This window comes from Colias eurytheme, chromosome 3 (genome assembly GCF_061535395.1).
Source record: "Colias eurytheme isolate Ceu_HAF_F1 chromosome 3, ilColEury1 Martin Lab GWU primary, whole genome shotgun sequence".
In the NCBI taxonomy this organism is placed as follows: domain Eukaryota; kingdom Metazoa; phylum Arthropoda; class Insecta; order Lepidoptera; family Pieridae; genus Colias; species Colias eurytheme.
In genome coordinates this window covers 636,538-657,398 of record NC_142982.1, presented here as the reverse complement: position 1 = coordinate 657,398, position 20,861 = coordinate 636,538, and the positions used below count along the sequence as shown (strand labels likewise).

The following is a 20,861-nucleotide window of genomic DNA, read 5'->3' as shown; positions in this document are numbered from 1 at the left end:
ACCACTGTACTTGAACCAATTGCAATTTGCATTGTGTTTTTATAAATCTTCAGCAAATTCATTTTAGCTATTAATATTATATGCAGCATTTTTTTTCTTTTATACTAGAATTTTCTTTTATTGTTTTTGTTACATGACTCTACAGATTATAAAAATTATTGTACTATTAGAAATCTACGTCGGTATACCGAGTAATATAGTCCATTTTTTTATCTCGGGTCAACACGGGCGAAGTCGGGGCAAACAGCTTTATTAAACACCGACTACTTTTTTTTTTTTTTTTTTTTTTTTTTATTTATTTAACATAATATTAATTCTTATGATCTAATTTACATTGATGCAATCATAAACTCATTCAAGTTTTTCTGTGCACCATAAGCCCACAAACCGCTACATATATTTTAATACTTATTGTTAGTCCTTAATCCTAATAAAAATTTTCTAAGTACCCTCTACTTAGAAAATTTTTAGTGACGAGCGACATCGGTAATCTTGCTGGCCGTGTAAACATACAGTATGATCCTTCCGTGAATCTATGATTTTGTATTATTTGTATTTATATTTAGATAAAATTAGTAATAAGTTCTTATTATTTTATGAATGAACAGTTTAATTATATTTTAGAGTTATTAGAAGGTTTTTTTTTATGATAATTTATTTATATTAACTAAAAAGTATTGCTTTAGTTTTAATTTTAGATTTTTGTGAGTAATTGAATCTCTTAAAGATATAGGTAGTTTGTTGATGAGACAGGGTACCATATAATTTAACGTTCTCTTCCCGTGAAGGTTTGTAAAAGATGGAAGTCTTAGCGTAGCGTTTGTGACGCTACGAGTTATTATATTATTATGAGGCGTTTTTTTAATTTTGTTTATGTCAATATTAAAGAATTCCTCTTTTAAAAGTGTTAGATTAATTTTTTCATGTATCGGTATGATTTTACACAGTTCAAATAATTTACGATAGTCATTTTTATATTTAGCCTTAATGTTATATGGAACGATCGTTTTAAGTAATCTTAATTGGAGTGAATAAATTTTGTCAAGATTGGTCTTACAAGTCCGTCCGTAGCTAGACAATCCATAGGCGATTATTGATTCGGCTAGTGATTTGTAAAGCAATAATAAAGTTTTGTAGGGAATTTTGTGTTTAATTATCGAAAATTTAGCCAGGATACACCTCAATTTATCACATACTCCGTTAATATGTTCTTGCCAGTTCAGTCTGCTATCAATAGTAACACCCAAGTATGTTTGATAATCTACAATATCTATAGCGTTGCAGTTACAATGTGGTGAGTTATTAAAGTTCTGATTTCCGTGCAAGCATTGGTGTTCGTGAGCTATTAGTCTGGGTATATGAGAGCTTCTGTTCTGACTAGAGCTTATGTACATTAATTTTGTCTTATTCTCGTTAACAGCTAGACCTGCGTCATGTGACCATCGTAACAATGAGTTAAAATCCTCTTGTAACTTCTCGAGTGCTTCGCTTACGTTGTTACCAGCAGCAACGAGACAGGTGTCGTCGGCAAATTGATAAGTCTCACTGTGTTTAATGACATTTGTAAGGCTATTTACGTACGTGAGATAGTGCAATGGCCCGATGACCGAGCCCTGCGCAGTGCCCTCCGTAGCAATAACAATGTCACTAGTCGCATTACAGACTCTAACAGTGTATCTTCTATCGTTGAGGTAGTCCGAACACCAGTCCAATAGGTTGCCTCTAATACCGCTGTCATGCAGGCACTCTAATAGTCTATCGTGACAAAGCGTATCAAACGCCTTACTATAGTCTATAAATACTGCTAGTACATGTTTTTTGTTATTTAAATGTGAATGGACGCTGTCGGTAAACGCTGACAGAAGTTGTGTAGTGTTCTTGTTTGGCCTAAATCCATATTGATGATTGGTTAAAATTTTATTATTTTCATAGAAATCATATATATGTTTGGCAATATATTTTTCAATAATCTTATCAATAGTAGGCAATATTGTTATCGGTCTATAGTTGGTATAATCTGTTTTTGATCCCTTTTTATAAATCGGTCGGACAATGCCAGTTTTAAGCACTGATGGGTAGCTACAGGTTTTTATACATAAATTAATTAAATTTGTGATGACTGTTTGAATTCTTGAACATATTTTTTTTAAGTCACAGGCTCTAATACCATCTATCCCTGGGGCTTTATTATTGTCTAAGCTCATGATTATATTTTTGACTGCATCAGGCTTCGCGGGTTTTAGTCGCATAGTGACCTGGGCCGAAGTTTTGTATAGTGATTTATTAAGTAATGGCATTGAGCAGTTAGGGGTAATATTTTTTGTGCTATTTTTAAAAAATTGTGCAAAGTTATTTGCAATCTGTTTGTATGACACGTTAGTTTTTTGAAATGCATTATTAATTGTATCATCAATCGACCTCTTAATTCTACCAGTGATTCGATTTAGTATTTGCCATAATTGTCTAGTATTATTCCCGTTTGCAATTATTTCTGATTTGTAATAATTATTTTTAGTTCTATTAATTAATTTATTAGCGTAATTTCTCGATTTGTTATAATTTTGCTTTAATATTAGGTTATTGGGATCTTTTATCCATTTTATAAATAATGTATCTCTATTCTTGCAAGCGTTCGTAATTTTCTTGTTTATCCAATTATTATTGCGATGTGTTGATCGGTTTTTTATTTTAATTGTGTATTCAGATTTTTTATAACACTCCTGAAATTTAGAATTAATAAAGTTATATAATGTTTCTGGACAGTTAGTATCATACGATTCCTCCCATTGAATTTGCTCGAGATAGTTAAGAAGTTTTGTATTATTAATACAAATCTTTTCTTTGGGAACATCCTGTGTTCGTGTACCAATGCAAGCGAGTATCACCGCGCGATGATCGGCCAGTGTAGTTCCGAGTGCCGCCGTGAATAGGTCTTGTGAGCGGGATCGTGCAAATATATGATCTATACAAGATTTACTTAGTTTGCCGTTATTTAATTCTAGTCTAGTGTGTACAGTGATCCCGCATACAAGGCCCATTTCATATAACATGTTGTTGTATTTATGCTTTACAGGATTTTCACTCTTAAGGTCTATGTTAGTATCGCCTAGTAGATATAATTCAGTGGTGTTAGTGAATTTTTTAAGTGTACATTTCAATTCATCAATAAATAAAATTTTACTTAAGTTAGGCGGGCGGTATACCGCGCATATGTTGGCAGTGTAGTTAGTGTTTGTGGTTATAGAACAAAAGATGCTTTCAAAGTATTTTGTTTTTGCGTTTATAATATTACATTTAAGATTGTTATTGACATATAATATTATACCACCGCCTTTTCTATAGTTACGAAGAGCTTTGTACATTCGGTAACCGCTTATTTCATATAATACACTATTATTTTCTGATACATTAGACTCTGTTAGAATTACAATATCAATGCATTTGTTTGATTAAAAAAAAAAAAATAAAAAAAAATAAAAAAAAAATAAAAATCATTTATTGATCAATTTGTGGGTTAGGTACAAACATGTAACATTTGGACCCCAAACTAGGACAGCCTGTATTTTGGGGTCCACCTTCCTTAATGACACAATAATAACAAAACTATAGCGTAATATTAACTTAAATAATGATTTAGGTAATTTAGCTATTTTTTATACAGAATAAAATTTAAATTATACATTTTAACTCAAGTTTAGTAGATATACTCATATGTTGTGCGTGCGTGTTTGAATGAATGTGCGTGTTTGTATGCATGTGTGAACGTGTGTGTATGTATGAGTGTGCGTGTGTGTGTGTGTGTGAATGTATGTGTGAATGAGTGTGTAAGCGCGTGAGTGGAGCTAGATTTTTATTTGAACTATGTATTGTTCAGTATCTGAATAATTCTGGGTCAGCAACCACTCTGTAACCTTCTTTTTACATTTTACTAAGGTAAGATTGTGTATAGAAAGGCTTTTATTGACCTTTTTATATAAAAATATACTCATGTATGAAGATTGGCGACGAAGGAAACCAGTACGCGTAATATGGTTAGAGCATACAAGGTCATTTCTTCTCTTACCAGAAGATACAGCACAAAGAGGTGTTATTTTATGTTGTCTAAGTGTTATTTGCAATATATATGTCTGCCTTACATTCAGAATTTTAGCTTCCCTATACAGCTGGTCAGTTGGATATCTAAAAGGTTTATGAAGAATGACCTTGAGAATGCCTCTTTGTGCTCTTTCTAGAATTAATAACGACGTTTTGAAAGTGCCACCCCATACCGAAATGCAATATTGAATAATTGAGTGGCAAAGAGCTTTGTAAACCATAAAGATGATTTTATGTTCCAGTAATACCCTTAGTCTTTTAAAAATCCACGACAGTTTTCGAACTCTAGTGGTTATAAGTTCAATATGTTGCTTCCATTTACAAAGGTTATCGATTATAACTCCTAGGTATTTAATGTGTGGAACCATTTTTATAGCAGAACAATTGCATAATATATTCGAACTGAATGTATCACAGGTGTGAACTTTTAATATAAAATCATTAGGTGGTTGAGAAGAATTTGTGGAACTAAACGCAATAAAATTAGTTTTATCCAGATTTAAGGTGAGTAGACTATTTCGCAACCAATTAGAAACAGTTCTGATGCCGTTCTCCGCGTGGAAGCATGCCTCAGCCCAACTCCCTCCATGAAAGATAAGTGAAGTATCATCTGCAAAACTAATAATTGAACCATTGGCAAGATTTAAATTACAGAGAGAGTTTATATATATTAAAAAGAGAGTTGGGCCGAGCACACTTCCCTGCGGTACACCGAATAACATAGGACAGTCGTCACTAAGATGATCATTTATTTTAACACACTGAAATCTATTTTCGAGGTAGTTTTTAAAAATTTTTAACGGAACATCACGAATACCATACCTTTCCATCCTCTCCAAAAGTATCGGGACAGAAACTGTGTCGAATGCTTTTTTTAAGTCTAAAAAGATACCTAGAACCTTTTGTTTTTTATCGACATGATTACCTACTTGATTAACCAAGTGATTAACTGCATCTTCTGTGCACCTACTTATTAAAGATTTACTTAAAATTTGTTCAAGTGCGGTGAAGTTTTTTATAATCGATCGTATATTAATATGTATACATAATAAGTTGAGGTGACTGTGAGGAATACAATTTAAAAAGTTATTGACATTACTACAATCATTGATTTCGATTATATCATTACAAAAATTAGCCATTTTTATAGACAAAGTTAATAATATAAGTGCAGAGACATGAAATTTCTTACTTAATTATTCCTTGTTGTTAGTCAATGCATGTATGTCTTTAATGGACCGTAAAGTAATAATTTTATCATTGTCTCCTTTGCGTGCTTTGATTAGTCCCCTTTTAAACCACACATACTTGTAGTTGAGATTATTTTTCAGCTCCTGTTTGGCATTCCAGAACAATTGCTTATGATGCTTTGTCATGGCTTCGCGTACATAGACAACGTTGTTGTTAGTTTTTTCGTTCGGAATTAATGCTGCAACTATTAACTTTGTACTTCTAGCTGCTGTAATCCATTTTTCCTTCACTTCTTCGTCAATCAGTTCAATTAGTATATTTGCTGTTTGCTCCTTCCGCCCCTGTAGTCTCCGTGCACTTTTGATGTCTTGTTTAGGCTGGTTAAGTTTATTTGCGATATTTTCAGTAATTAATTGAATGTCTTCCTTTGTTTGGTTTGGTATATTTGATATTTCGATGTATTTTCCTAGCTTCTCCTGTTCCGCCTCCTGTATCCTTTGTTCCAGGGCGCCGACACGTGTTTCAAGGTTGTTATTTTTATTTATAAGTTCTGTGTTCTTCCTCTCGAGAGCTTTAATTGTTTTTTTGAAGCCCTCGATGCATTCCATGGCCTCATCGAGTTTTGCGCTATGAAATTGCAAGGATTCGTGTAGCTGCGCCATTTCGCTTTTGATTGCTCTTTCTACGTCTTTTGAGATGTTGCTTAGTAATTTTTTTTGCATCGATTTGAACCGGTGCATCACTTTCGTCATCGTCCTCTTCAGGCGTAATAATTGATGTACGTCTTGGGAGTTCTTGCTGGCATTCGTGACACGTCCACTCCAGATTGGGGGCCGCTTTTAGGGCAGTAATCTGTTTATTTGTTAGCCCCGCGCACTTTGGATTTAGATGCACTATCCGTTCACACTTGCAGCATTCTAGTCCCGGAGAAGATTTTGATAGGTTCCTTTTGCAGGAGTCACACTTAGACATTTTTTATTTTTTATTATAACTGGGGGTAGATGTACTAGGCGTGCGTTATTAGCGGTAGCCGGTTGCAGAATGAATGACTTGAAGCAAAGATTGCTTTTTAATAAGTAGTATTCCAGAAAACGATACATTAAGACTGTTAACAAAAAATATCAAGTCAAAGCATAAATTTCACAAACCTCGAACATTTAAATGCCTGTGTTATTTATGTGACAACATGTCCGATTTCGATTCAGCCTTAGATCATTAAGTAATGGATGGAGCACGCTGGCAAATGTTCTAACTAAACTTTCTGCCGGTTTTGGTGCGGGGAGGGTAACTCACACTTTGAAACACTATCACACATTCACAAAAATAATTTGTGTCTTTACAAACTCAAACTATTACAAAATGGACAGACTAGCATGTATTTGCACACATACATCGATTACACAGAAAAATCTCTATACATATACGTAATAATACAATCGCTCTAAAGGGATGTAACCATATCGATATTACAAAAATAATAATTTTGTTGAAATTAGAAATAACATTAATATTATATTCATAAAAAATACTACACAGGTCATTTGTAACGTTTTCATCATTATTATATGCATACGAAAAAACAATAAAACGCCATTTTATTTGTATTTGAATATGTATTTATTCAACACATCACATATTATATTCAATAAAATAAATATCGGTCCAGAAATTTTCATTATTTCTGTACCGAGGTGTCCATTCTGATTTTCTCCCACAGCATTCAATCCACCTTAGCCTTAAAGCAGGATTTTTTGTAAATCTGAAATATACGCAATATTCGTACATACATATAAATAAAGTAGCTGCTCCGCGCGGTTTCACCCCCGTGGCTCCACTCCTGTTGGTCGTAGCGTGATGATATATACCTTCCTCGATAAATGGGCTATCTAACACCGAAAGAATTTTTCAAATCGGACCAGTAGTTCCCGAGAATAGCGCGTTCAAACAAACAAACAAACAAACAAACTCTTCAGCTTTATAATATTAGTATAGATTACATAATAGAATAATTACAAGATTAACATTACAAAAAAAACGGCTAAATGCGAGTCGGACTCGCGCACGAAGGGTTCCGTACCATTAAAATGTTCTGCCAGTTAAAAGTAACCGAGCGTAAATTTTAATAAATATATACAAGACTTACAAAATAAACATTATACTCCTTTTTATGCAGTTGTGTAAAATTTTAATATAATAAAGATTAATTCTCATCTCATTTCAAATTATACTTAGAAAAATATTTTTTTATCGACGTTTAAGTTAAAAGCAGTCCGTCACTAAGAAAGTCGTAAAAATTAACGACCTTTTAAGCGACGAGTTTTTAAATTCAACTCTATCACTAAGTTCATAAAGATTAAATTTGAATTTCTCTTCAAGATAGTCTCGCTACATCACTTTATAGTCTCGTGGGGAGTGCGGTTCAATATCGCGTTCTAAATTCAACTTTATCGCTTAGTTCATAAAGATTAAATTTGTATATTTTCTCTTCAAGATAGTCTCGCTACATCACTTTATAGTCTCGTGGGAAGTGCGGTTCAATATCGCGTTCTAAATTCAACTTTATCGCTTAGTTCATAAAGATTAAATTTGTATATTTTCTTTCCATGATAGTCTCGTGAGGCCGCATCAATGATCGAGTACACACATGACTCGATTATTTGTCTTGATCATATCGCTAAACGATACATCGACGATTATTAGAAATTGCATTTAATTAGAAATGTACGTTAAAAAAATAAAAAAATATACACAAATGAAAGGTTATTCCATCTTTTTTAATATTCGACATGTTTGAATTGCTTCTGCAAGACTTGACAGTGCAAAACGGCATTTTTAGCGGAGCACTCGCAGACGTCCTTTCGATGTTTTACGAATACGCAGAGTGTTCGTAATCGATTACGCAAGAAGTTTTTATGAAAGCATAAGATTTTTCGATTCGAATAATCTTATACCTCGGCAAAAGGGGAAACGCCTGCGTGTGTTATCCATTACTTAATGATCTAAGGATTCAGCCGTAACGTATCTTACAAAAAGCCTCGATCAATTTCAAGGTTCCATACGCTGAGCGAATACGTAATATTATACACAGATAAATGACGATTGTAAAAACTAAACGATTGTTCGTGTTAATTCGTCCATTACAAATATACATATATCTAGAAACACATTGAAAAAACTGTGCAGTATATATAATGATCTGTTATAAGGAAGATCTTTGAAATGATAATAGGTCATTGTTTTTTTTTTCTTCATGCACGTGACTGCTGATTTTCTTCAGAGGAAAATCAGCAGTCACGCGCATGGTAAAACGTGTGTGCAACATAATCATGTATATTTTAATATTTTAAACTAGCAGTCCGCCCCGGCTTCGCCCGTGGTACATATTTACGTTTTCTCTACGTAAGAACCATCCTCGTACTTCAAGAAATATAATAAAAAAAGAATTAACGAAATCGGTTCAGCCGTTCTCAAGTTATGCGCTTACCAACACATTTTGGGATTCATTTTTATATTATAGATAAAATACATTAATTTATATTTAACCTTTAACAAAGAATACTTAAGTAGTATTTGTTTTTGCATGAGTGTTAAATTGTTAGCATTTGAATAAATATACAAATTCTAGAAGTAAAACATTATAATTTAAAAGTTATCGCCTGAGAGTATATTGTATGGAATATTCTACTGAACTATTTATTGTTCAAGAAAAATTTGGAATGCTAAAGTTTAAACTACCTCCATACTACCGTTTCCATCAAACGTTAATTGAAATTAACATAGCCGATTTTTGATCAAAAATGACATAAAGATATAAGTATCTTCAACTAATTACACAAAATATTTGCATAGGGGAGAAAACGCGCTCAACAATAACAACTATAATGAGGAAAAAAACATTCATAAACCCTGTGCATCTCATAAGAAACTTAAAACATAATGACATCAACAAAAAACCGCTCACTGGCGCCTCAAAGAGCACAATATAATTTAAACTAATTAATTACCACATTAATGACAATGCAAACAATTTCAGATAACGCAACACTTGTAACCCGATTACGCGTCTGGTTATATTGCCATATCTGTCATTCTATATTTACCAGTGCGGCGAACATAGTGCTAACATTAAATTTGCATTTATTGTGATAAAAGTTGACGTAAGCACTGACTAAGTGAGAGCTCGCGCCAAAACTGCGTTTGTTTATAGTAATAGTAATTTTAGTAATTTCATCAAAATTGGAGATGGTGGTTTAGCTATTAAAATGTAATAGACTTTTGCATTTTATATCTTCATAATGATTTTATGAAAGTAGCGCTCATTCAAGGAAATTGTATTAATATTTTTATCAGGGCTCTTTTAGATATTTGAAATTTGTAGTACCATTATGAAAATTGAAATGGAATATTTTATTTTATCCAAAAAATGTTCAATATTATATACCTACTAGGCTACTACCTATGACATTGAAAAATTCATAAAAGGGTTAAAGAAAAAATGCTTGGACATATTATATTACACTTCTGACCAAATTGTTCAGTTATCATAACAACAAAGAAAGCAGGATATTTATTATGATAATATACAAACTGATTTAGATAAAAAAATATTCATTTAATTAGACATACACCCAATAATTAGCTATCCAATTACAATAATTTATACATTAATTACACCTAATTGATTATTCAATTATACCTTTTAGTGTAGTGTTTATACATTTATTAGTAAAACAATTACATAACTTTTATCACAACTATTAAATTATCTGGAGAATAATTTCAACAGAAAAATACAAAAATTCTCCTAAAAATGTACCTTCATGTATTACCATAGACCTTTACTCCTAATCTATTTATATAAAACTCAAAGGTGACTGATATAGTGATCTATCAAATGCACAGCCCAAACCACTGGACGTATCGGGCTGCAATTTGGCATGCAGGTAGATGTTATGACGTAGGCATCTGCTAAGAAAGGATTTCCCGACATTCTTGCGGGAACGGGGAAAAACGGGGATGCACGTACAAAGTCGTTGGTGGAAGCTAGTTTATTAATAAAATAATTACATAACTTTTATCACAACTATTAAATTATCTGGAGAATAATTTCAACAGAAAAATACAAAAATTCCCCTAAAAATGTACCTTCATGTATTACCATAGAGCTTTACTCCTAATATACGTATGAAATTTTATTTGTATTACACATAAAATTAAGTAATTTTATTAAACTGTTGCAATATATATGAGAAATTTAAATTATAATGCTTTCTACCGGCATGCAGTTAAGCTGGTTTTGTATACATAAAAAATGCATCAATAAAAAGTGCAATTAAATAGAAATATACCGTAGTAGAAAACAATAAATAATATCAAATGCAACAGTAAATAAATGTTTATCAATTTCTTGATAGTAGTGATAAGATTTACCGATACACTTTATATTCCAATATAAGTATAAAATGTCACACTGTTGTATGGATTTCTATATATATATATAAATTACAGGATCTAAATTAGGTAGGGATGTAACGATACCGATACCGATACCGATATATCGGCCGATATATCGGCAAGCCGATATATCGGTATCGCCGATAATAAATCAACCGATACCGATATTTTTTTATTAAATTCTTTCTTTTCTTTTATGTTTTTGCATTGTATTCATTCATATTGTTTTATTTCTGTTTCTGTAATCTAGTGTTAAGGAAGAGCGGAACCTCCTGACACAAGCATTTTATTTGCTTACTAGGAGTGTTCCAATCACAAATTTGTTTATGTACTTATAGGAAAGAAAGAAATAATTTTGAATTTTTTGTAATTTTTAACGTGATAACGTTTTTAAAATCGTTTTAGTCGGGTGACATGTTCATAAAATTGTGTCACACCAAAACCTCAAGAGCGCGATCGCAGGTATAACGAGAGAGAGACGGACCGATCTCCCGTTTCATCTCGAGCGCTGCCACTGCATTATGTTATTTATTTATTTATTTATTTATTTATAGATGCACCAACAGTAACTCAATTTGTAACATTATATAAGTAATCGTACATAAAGTCTTTATCTAAATTGGCTACTAATTATAGGTACATACAGCATTACTTGAGAATTGGATTGAATTAAGTATTTAATTTAAATAATTATACACAGAAAAAAAAATGTCAGATATAGAGCAATGTGAAAACAATATTGTCAAAAATAATTATAGGAATTCAATTACATTTTTACAGGAATTCAATAACAGTGTCCATAGAGATAATTCTGATAATTTTATTCTTGAAGGACCAAAATGAGTCGTGAAAGATGTCAACATCATTATTTACATTAATCTTATTGAAAGCACGCATTAGTCTGTTCATGGGGCTATACTTCTTTAAGTTTGTACGAGACGAAGAGGCAGAAAAGGTATTAACTATCGCATAACGTGGGATTGAACGGGCAACAGTTAAATTAATATAAGTTAAAAGATTGGTGTTTAGATTGCCATTTACGATTTTATGCAAAGTATAAAGATCCAAAAGGTGACGACGATTTTCCAAAGAAATAAGTTTGAAATGCTCTAACCTATCATTGTATGGGGCCCTATAGTTGATGTGAGCATCTTTAAAAGCTAAAAATTTTGTGAATGCCTTTTGTACTTTTTCTATTCGTGCAATGTGTCGTTGATAGTGAGGGTTCCATATTGCACTAGCATATTCCAGCACACTGCGGACGAGAGAATTGAATAAAATAACCAAAGGCGCAGTTCTGTGAAAATCCTTAGTATTCCTTTTGATAAAACCCAACATACGCCATGCTTTTGAAATAATATCCTCAAAGTGATGTGAGAAAGTAAGTTTAGAGTCAAAGTATACACCCAAATCGCGAGCAACAGATACTTCCTTGATAAGTTCCATGTTAATGTAATACATAATCTGAATTCAATTTTTTAATTTTTCTAGAGAATTTAATATGTAAACACTTGTCAACATTAATTTCCATCCTATTATCAATACACCATTTATGAACAGCATTTATGTCTTGTTGAAGTAAAAATGCATCTGCTAAACTATTTACCGTCCTGTACAATTTTAAATCATCTGCAAAAATTGCACATTGACTATATTTTACACAGTCTGAAATATCATTAATAAAAATCAAGAAAAGGGCCGTTATCACGTAAACATCTCGATCGTAAACCTACTTTACAAACAACCAATTTTTTTGATATCAAATAATTCAAAAACCCGCGCCCAATGAACGATGCGGGAGGCCGCCCGCGCGTGCGCACTTTGTTTTCTGAAAAAACTCTACCAATAGTAAACTTTTATTAGGTACTGATTGTATGTGTATTACTTAAAGTTTAACTGACTTCGTAAAATAATAATACTAAAATAAATGGTTTTGTTGTTTTTTGATTTGGCATTTTTATTTAAAAGAATACGATTAACAGTTGTCTCTGTTAAATGTTGGTAACTTTTTATGCATAATTCACTATTTATTTTTCTACCAAGCCATCGATATCGGTATCGGTATCGGTATCGCCGATACATTACTACAAATATCGGTATCGGTATCGTATCGGCAAAATCATGTATCGTTACATCCCTAAAATTAGGGATGTAACGATACATGATTTTTGATTTTGATTTTGATTTTGATTCATGAAAAAATTGGATGTTTGTAAAGTAGGTTTACGATCGAGATGTTTACGTACGTGATAACATAATGCAGTGGCAGCGCTCGAGATGAAACGGGAGATCGGTCCGTCTCTCTCTCGTTATACCTGCGTTCGCGCTCGTGAGGTTTTGGTGTGACACAAGTTTATGAACATGTCACCCGACTAAAACGATTTTAAAAACGTTATCACGTTAAAAATTAAAAAAATTCAAAATTATTTCTTTCAACAAAGTGATTGGAAAACTCCTAGTAAGCAAATAAAATGCTTGTGTCAGGAGGTTCCGCTCTTCCTTAACACTATTACAGAAACAGAAATAATACAATATGAATGAATACAATGCAAAAACATAAAAGAAAAGAAAGAATTTAATAAAAAAATATCGGTATCGGTTGATTTATTATCGGCGATACCGATATATCGGCTTGCCGATATATCGGCCGATATATCGGTATCGGTATCGGTATCGTTACATCCCTAATCTAAATATATATATGAACCTGCTTTCCCCTATCGACTATGCCACTGTGGTCAACAGAAATTGCCTTGGGAATGAGATATTTAGTTGCGGTAAAAAGAAGCGTGATGCCTCTGTCTCGAAACATAAAAATCATATCTTTTAATCACTCTGTTGCAATGAAAAAGAAAGACAAACAAATACACACAGTATGGTTACAATGAGTTTAGTAGTACAAAAAATAACTAAATATCAGGTATATTATACACTCAATACTAATTTACAAATTCACATTCATAGTTAATTCAACAAAAAATAGAAGATATAGACCATTTAATTTTTACCATAGTATTTGAGTTTCAAGATTTAATCTTAATTTATCTTGTTATTTTTTTAATCTAATCATGATAATTACATATAATTTTAATAACATTTGTCAATTATTATTATTAGTAACAACTGTAATTATATTTCTATCTTATTAGATTTTGTGAACTCTATCCCTAAGACACATATTTGTTTGCATTGGTTAGCAGGTAAAGAATGTTATTTTAAATATCGGATCACTTTGTTGTTTGGGCAAACATTTTAATTTCTATTTTAATTCTTAAAAAAAAATAAAAATACTTTGATTACCAAATTAAGGAAAAGTCGTAATTTTTAAACACTTTCTAATCGTATGATTGTAACAAATAGTAATTATAATGAATATCACTGGGCCTAATTGGGTGTACGCTAAACTAGTTAGTGTTGTGGACGGACGTTCAATGGTGCTCGTTCCATTCAAGTTTGGTTCGAAGATATCAGAATATAAAAGCGCTTGGCCGCTTGCAATACACCAATTGGTGTTAATATATGTATGTTACACTATTATTATAAACGGTTTAACTTCAATCAGTACAATAGTATGCCAACTTACCAATAACAATATTTCATTCGAAATCACATCACAAACTTTTCGATATTATACCGTCAACACAAATAACACACGAGTCTTAAGGGGACAAAATATTTACACAAATGTTTTTTCAGCCTTAACAAGCAATAGATAAACGCTATTGTGGAAGAACATTACAAAATAAGGCTAACAATGATAAATACGGGCACGATCCGATCTTTCGGCCATTACTTGACACCACACTTGACACCACAAACTAACGTCAAGGCAATTGGCGTGCGAGCTCAGAGCAATAAACCTATAGAGTACTTGTATCGAGCGTATACAATTTACATATATTTGTTTCTCTCTATCTAAAGAAAACGTCGTATGAAAGAATGAGATAGCTATAGACTACAAGCTACGTTTCAACATAGTCATGGCACCATTTTTACTATAGGTACGTATTTAGATAGATAGAAGGTGATAGTGATGGGATGTGCTTCAATCGATAAAATCGTGGATGCATTTTGCATTTACGGTTTCGTGTAATAATAAATAATAAAAAAAAAAACAAAATTAATCATTAATTTCAGTTGAATACATTATTTGTTTAATCCTACGAATATAATAAATGCGAAATTATGCGAGAATGGAAAACTTTCTCTTTCACTGCTGAACCGATTACAATGAAATTTTGTACATACACACATAGTATAGGTTTTATACCGGAAATCCCACGTGAACGGGAACTGTGCGGGATTTTCTTTAAAAACGCGGGCGGAAAGCTAGTATATTTTAAAATAAATTTTAAAACTTGAAATGTAACTAATTTAAAATAAAGATGGAAATGATGGTAAAGTTAAAGGAGTGAGGTGAAAGGCACAGTCAGCATGAATTTTAACAAGTTCATAAAAGGACAGTCTTAAAGAAAACATTTTCCTTACATCCTACTAATAAAGCGAAAGTTTGTGAGGATGGATGTTTGTTACTCTTTCACGCGAATACTACTAAACCGATTACAATGAAATTTGGAAAAATTACTTTTGATCCCGTAAATCCCACAGGAATGGGAACTATGCGGGTTTTTCTTTGAAAACGCATGTATATTAAGTATGTATTTCAATAGTAGTTTCTCATCTATGAAAACTGTCATTTAATCAACCGTTTAATTTTCACATTTAAAGTAAATGTGTAAAAAAATTTCCAAATAAAAATTCACTCATACACAAATGTATTTATTATCTAAAGGAACAAAAAAAAACGTAAGCGTCAGATTGCACAATTCTTCTAGAGTATCCATCTTGATAACACGCAGGCTCGAAATGCAGTGAACACAATCTAGCAAATTTCGACGGCGTCCAATCTACACGTCTCATGTTTTATACCCATTTTTTATTTAGCTCTGGAAATCTAAAACAAAATGAATTTATTAATAATCTAAAAGAGAAACAACAAACTAAACAGATAAGTCAAATTAAACAACCACGTGGTATTTTTTATTTTCCTGCTGTAGAAAATTTACATCTATTATTTGCAACAACAACTACATATAAATCTGATATAAGAAACAAAATAAATAAATCAACGTTAATATGAAATAGATTTTTTGTCATAAATCGATAATATACGCCAGATGTGTTACAACACTACGGTGGTAAACAAAATGCCAAACGTGATAATATTGTGTCATTTTTTAAAAATTATTTAATTCTTTTGTATTCCACAACCCCATAAAGTGGGTAAATGTTACAGTTACAACTTAAACTTATAAAAAAGCGCTTGATAAAACCTTCAAATAGGGTTAGAACATAAATATTTATCAATTTGCTGAAAATCACTTACCGATGGAAAGATATTTTTTCATTGTTTTCATCCAAAACTCCCATTCGACTAGTAATAGCCGGTAGCTAAACATACAATAGTCATTTTAGCACACTGACAAATAAAAAGAAACACTATACATTTTATATTTTCTAAATATTTCGTTAAAAACACTTGACGCACTGAGCCCACCAGCTGGTTGGAAAACAAACTGACTGCCGGCGCGCTACGTTTGAAGACAGTGCAGATACTCTATCGCTATCTCAATCTGACTTATGCTGTTATTGACTAAGAGTAAGTAGATTAGAAAATATGTATTTTGTTCTGTCTCAATATAAGAACTCTATAGGTTTATTCCTCTGAGCGTGCGAGCGTGTCGCCCGTTTTTGACGTTGCCATAAATCTTAATGCTGCCATTATAAAATATTTTATTCTCAATGTGTATACTTAAAAATATATCTGTTTGAAAGTAAAATAATAAACATGAAGGAAATTATTGACTTGATATAATAAATATACGCATTATAATCAAATGTTATTAAAAATATGGAATAAAATAATGTACAAAAGACTTTCTTGCCAAAGAAAGACGATTCGCCTCACTACTCTTTGCGCCTCACTATACGTCAAAATTATTTCGAATGAGATTGACAATTGAGTATGGTGCAAAAGTCAAAACAAACAATATTAATTTAATAAAATCAATTACAATGGTGAAAATTAGAGATGCAGCATCAGCGTTTAAAGCATTAAATGGTTTAATATGTGTTTACAAACCTTCATGCGTATCAATTCCTTCAATACAACATAAAATCGTTACAAATTTATGTAGAGGTTAGATTGAAGTAAATTCAACATTATAATGGGCACATTTAAGAAAGGAAAGACTTGAAATAATATGTTTTTACAGATTTAAATGCCCTACCGGATAGACCAAGAGAACAACGTGTGGAGATCGTGGGCGCTACCAATGAACCCATGCAAGTGAAACTAGTTCCAAATTATGCAGATGATCCTTTAGTTTGTGGACCGAGATATATAAAAGAAGATTTTAGATGCAGTTGGGCAACATACTTGGGTTTATTTAGTAGTGGTATTCTCTGTAAGTCAAAATAATAATCTTTGAGTGTTTTTGTGTTGAAATATAAGAACACAATAATTTCTTAGTTTACTGACATAAATTTTGGGGGCATAGATAGATAGATATAATATGTTTGATACTCTTTCCCAAAGAAATAGCAAATTATTAATTAAATATTATAGTTATAAGTAATAACTAATAATACCTACATGTTTGCTTTTAGTATTAGGCATAAATGACGGAACAAAACTAACACTCAAAATAAATACGGGGAGGCCTACAAGAGCGTTCAAAGTTCATGGACAGCTCGGTAAAGCTACAGATACATACTTCTGGAACGGTAAAACTGTAGAGCGCAGTACCTACAACCATGTGACAAGAGAGAAAATAGATAGAGTTGTAGCCCATATGCAGGCTGCTCATCAGAAAACTATGTTTGAGTAAGTTGTTTATTAATAGCTTTAATAGTGAAAAAAATTAATTAAATTGTAGTATTTGCTGTTCAAACATAGAATTTACCTTTTTATTTTAAATTAGATATGTACAATCAACAGTTTATTATTTTATTTCATGCCTATAGTTTATGGTTAATTTTCTTAAAGGTGAGGGTAGACAATAAAAACCATATCAAATAAATATTGTGGGTATGATAATAAATGTAATTTATTTCACAGATTATCAGGTCTACACATGGAATCACAGACCACATATGAATTAGCTGCACAAGGATTAATAAGGCCAGCAAATAGCAAATTACCGGTACTATATGGTATAAAATGTGTGTCTTTTGAGCCTCCCAACTTCATACTGGGTAAGTTGCACACATTAAATATTATATAAAGACCATATATAGATTTGAATACAAAAAAAAATGCTTTCGAAAAACACCTCTAGATATTGTTATACAATTTTATAAAAAAAATAAATATTAATTTTATCAATGCTTTTCTAGTTTATGTGTGTTTAAATTATGAATACTACACCAAAGAAAAGTATCCGTTTATCTTTTTCACGACTATAAATCAAAATTTTCTAATAATAAAGATTCATCCAATTTTCAAATCTATTAATCTATATAATTCAGTTATGAAATGAAAATAGCCTATTTTTTAATCTTCTTATTTTCATCTATAATTTTTATTTCCTATACCTGTTACCATGGTTTAAAGAAACACTCTTTTTACAGAAATTCAATCAGTCAATGAGTATGACAAATATCTCTGGACCATAGTACATGATCTTGGTATTCAATTGAAGACATCAGCCTACTGTACCGCAGTACAATGCATAAGACAGGGCAAGTTCAACTTGGAAGATGCGTTATTAAGAAAACATTGGAAGTTAGAACACATAATAGACAACATGAAGGAATGTGAACAGATTCTTAATGAAAATGAGCAGATGATTAGACAGAAGTCGGCACATCTTGTGTAGTAATAGTTATTAAATTATGTATAAGTATTAGATTTGTTATGTAAATAAAACACAGTGATAATAAAAATTATTTATTTTACAATTTAAGCTGTTAAAAGTTAATATTGAAAAATAACAACTTTAATATCTTCAATGAAGAGTTCTAACAATATATTCTGAGGACACTAAGATTTTAAAGAAGAGTTGTTTTGCACAACTTTTACTATATAAACACCACTTTCATTACACAATATTCTAACAAATTGTCATTAATCAAGTAAAATTATTGGTAGGTACAATGTGCTGTGCACTACCTTAATAATGTTTTAAATGATAAATGCACCTGGCATTCATGGGCCTCATTTATCACTTTTAATTTGTAATATCCAAGTCTTTTATTTGCTTAGATCACTCACTAAGATAATATCAAGTACTGCTATTTGATTGTGAAGAAGTTGGTGTTGTAGCTTGTTTCTCCAACTGCTCAATCCTTTTATGCCTTATCATGTTTGATAAAATACCATCAAAGGAAGTGGTTTTCTTCTTAGCAGAGCCTCTAAGTGTGTCCTCGCCTTCTCTACGTACTCGTAAATGTAAGGAATTGTGCACCATTTCATCCATAAAGTCAAAATCTGATTTCTCTTCCCGAACTGGCGACGTTTGCATCGCTTCAGGCTGATTCTCTTTGCTCACTGCTACGGGGGAAGGGGCCCGTCGCCCGGGACATTTCCACTCCAAATTCAATGTTCCTTTTATCTCTATTGTTTTGTATAGTTCTTCCAATTCATTTGGGTCCGGCATCCAACTCTTTCCGATTGTGACACCGCACTTTGAAAGCTCGTCATCCGAACATGGTAAATCCCAATCGTCGCCCTGGATATCTGAACTCATATTGAAAAATATAGGATAGTTGGATTTCTAAGTTTTCGTTATTTGTATTTTGTTTACAATTCTAAAATAAAATAATAGCTATGACAGTTGACACTTGACAATGAAAAATGTGAGGATCACAGAGTAATTAATATTTCGTTTTTAAGGGCGTATTCAGAAATAAAGCTTGAAACTTATAAGCGCTTATCGGCGCTTATAAGTTTCAAGCTTTCTTTCTGAATACGCCCTATCGTAGTATTGGATGTATAGTCTGTCCACTATAAAGTTATAAACAGACGTTCGAATTTGGTACGGACCGCACCGTGACCTTGGTGCGCTCCGGACCATATTCGATCGTGTGTACAGTGGTCCGCCGGACATAATTATTATTATTGACGGTACGGTTGGTTCGATGGTTTTTTCATCCGAACTTGGTGCGGACCGTACCAAATTCGCGCGTGTGGACGGGCGATCGCACCGGACAGCGCATTAGTCATAGACTATATACTTATTACAGCTAGTCATAGTTCTACCGCCAAACAAAACGGACGTCGGTCGATCGTTATCAATGGCGATGGCGTCGGATGACGTGGCTAATACTGAAAAAAGATTAATAATATAAATTTTAGAACTCTACAAAGATTTATGATATGACTGCATATGTCTGAATGAATCCCTGTCTTTTAAATATAATTTTGCCCATTCTTTTCTCTTCGTTTTCTTCTTTTCAATGGTTGTAACTTGTACTTGTACTTGTACCAAAAGAAGCCTTGAACTGAGGTATACATGTGAAAAAAATACAACATTCTAACCACGAATTTATTACGAGAAATAGATTTTCAAGGAATTCGGTTTGACTTTTAATGAGATTACTATGATCAATGCTCGAAATATTCACAAAAAAAGGAGATTAATTTGTATTAATTTGATATTATTGAATTGTCTTATAAATCTAAGATATTTTTTTTGTTCAAGTAATTTATTACATATAAAGATTATGTACCTACATATAATAATATATTGAAATATCGACTATAACTAACGACTAAAATAATAGTAAGTAATAGATAGATGATATATATAATTTTGTTTACTAGGGACAACCCTGACATTCTTTGAAAATCTATATCTCGTAATAACTTCGTGGCTAGAATGTGGTATTTTTGTCACATGTAGAACTCAGTTCAAAGTTTCTTTTGGTACTAAACAGAGCTTCTACTAACGCCTGCATATAATATAAAAAATAAAAACGAAAATCAGTAAAAATTACAATACTTTCGCCTCTATCATCGACAATATCGAAAATTTCAAAAAGGGATAATTTGCGCCTTTAATCACTTCATATATTAGCAACGTTATAAATTATCTAGTCACTAGTGTATCTATTTTTTT

The 20,861-nt window shown here is 32.0% G+C and overlaps 4 protein-coding genes across 6 annotated transcripts in view; 1 reads left to right on the top strand and 3 right to left on the bottom strand.

The window, feature by feature from the left end:
• Positions 1-14,538, bottom strand: part of LOC149909287 (uncharacterized) — an 81,084-nt gene extending 66,546 nt beyond the window's left edge. For all 3 annotated transcript variants that reach the window (XM_090119029.1, XM_090119023.1, XM_090119008.1), the window contains exon 1: positions 14,324-14,538. The gene's annotated coding sequence lies outside the window, so the exon portion shown is untranslated. The remainder of the gene's footprint in view (positions 1-14,323) is intronic.
• Positions 5,100-6,303, bottom strand: LOC149909288 (uncharacterized). The gene has a single exon (XM_090117229.1). The coding sequence runs from the start codon at positions 6,036-6,038 to the stop codon at positions 5,292-5,294; it is 747 nt and encodes a 248-aa protein (XP_089973355.1). The 5' UTR covers positions 6,039-6,303; the 3' UTR covers positions 5,100-5,291.
• Positions 14,539-16,759: 2,221 nt separating the features above from the next.
• LOC149909286 (pseudouridylate synthase TRUB2, mitochondrial) lies at positions 16,760-18,696 on the top strand. Its single transcript, XM_090118985.1, has 5 exons — positions 16,760-16,939; positions 17,016-17,207; positions 17,410-17,626; positions 17,861-17,997; positions 18,373-18,696. Exons 1-5 carry the CDS (start codon positions 16,816-16,818, stop codon positions 18,618-18,620), a joined length of 918 nt encoding a protein of 305 aa, XP_089975111.1. The 5' UTR covers positions 16,760-16,815; the 3' UTR covers positions 18,621-18,696.
• Positions 18,679-19,583, bottom strand: Pa1 (PTIP binding protein Pa1). The gene has a single exon (XM_090118996.1). It carries the CDS (start codon positions 19,488-19,490, stop codon positions 19,026-19,028), a length of 465 nt encoding a protein of 154 aa, XP_089975122.1. The 5' UTR covers positions 19,491-19,583; the 3' UTR covers positions 18,679-19,025.
• Positions 19,584-20,861: the final 1,278 nt, after the last annotated feature.

What these genes read in the sequence shown, in the direction of transcription:
- LOC149909288 (XM_090117229.1), bottom strand. Translation starts at nt 6,038, where the DNA reads ATGACGAAAGTGATGCACCGGTTCAAATCGATGCAAAAAAAATTACTA.
- LOC149909286 (XM_090118985.1), top strand. Translation starts at nt 16,816, where the DNA reads ATGGTGAAAATTAGAGATGCAGCATCAGCGTTTAAAGCATTAAATGGT. An exon ending in CATCAGAAAACTATGTTTGA is followed by an intron (nt 17,627 to 17,860) that starts GTAAGTTGTTTA and finishes TTTATTTCACAG; the next exon opens with ATTATCAGGTCTACACATGG. An exon ending in GCCTCCCAACTTCATACTGG is followed by an intron (nt 17,998 to 18,372) that starts GTAAGTTGCACA and finishes CTCTTTTTACAG; the next exon opens with AAATTCAATCAGTCAATGAG.
- Pa1 (XM_090118996.1), bottom strand. Translation starts at nt 19,490, where the DNA reads ATGAGTTCAGATATCCAGGGCGACGATTGGGATTTACCATGTTCGGAT.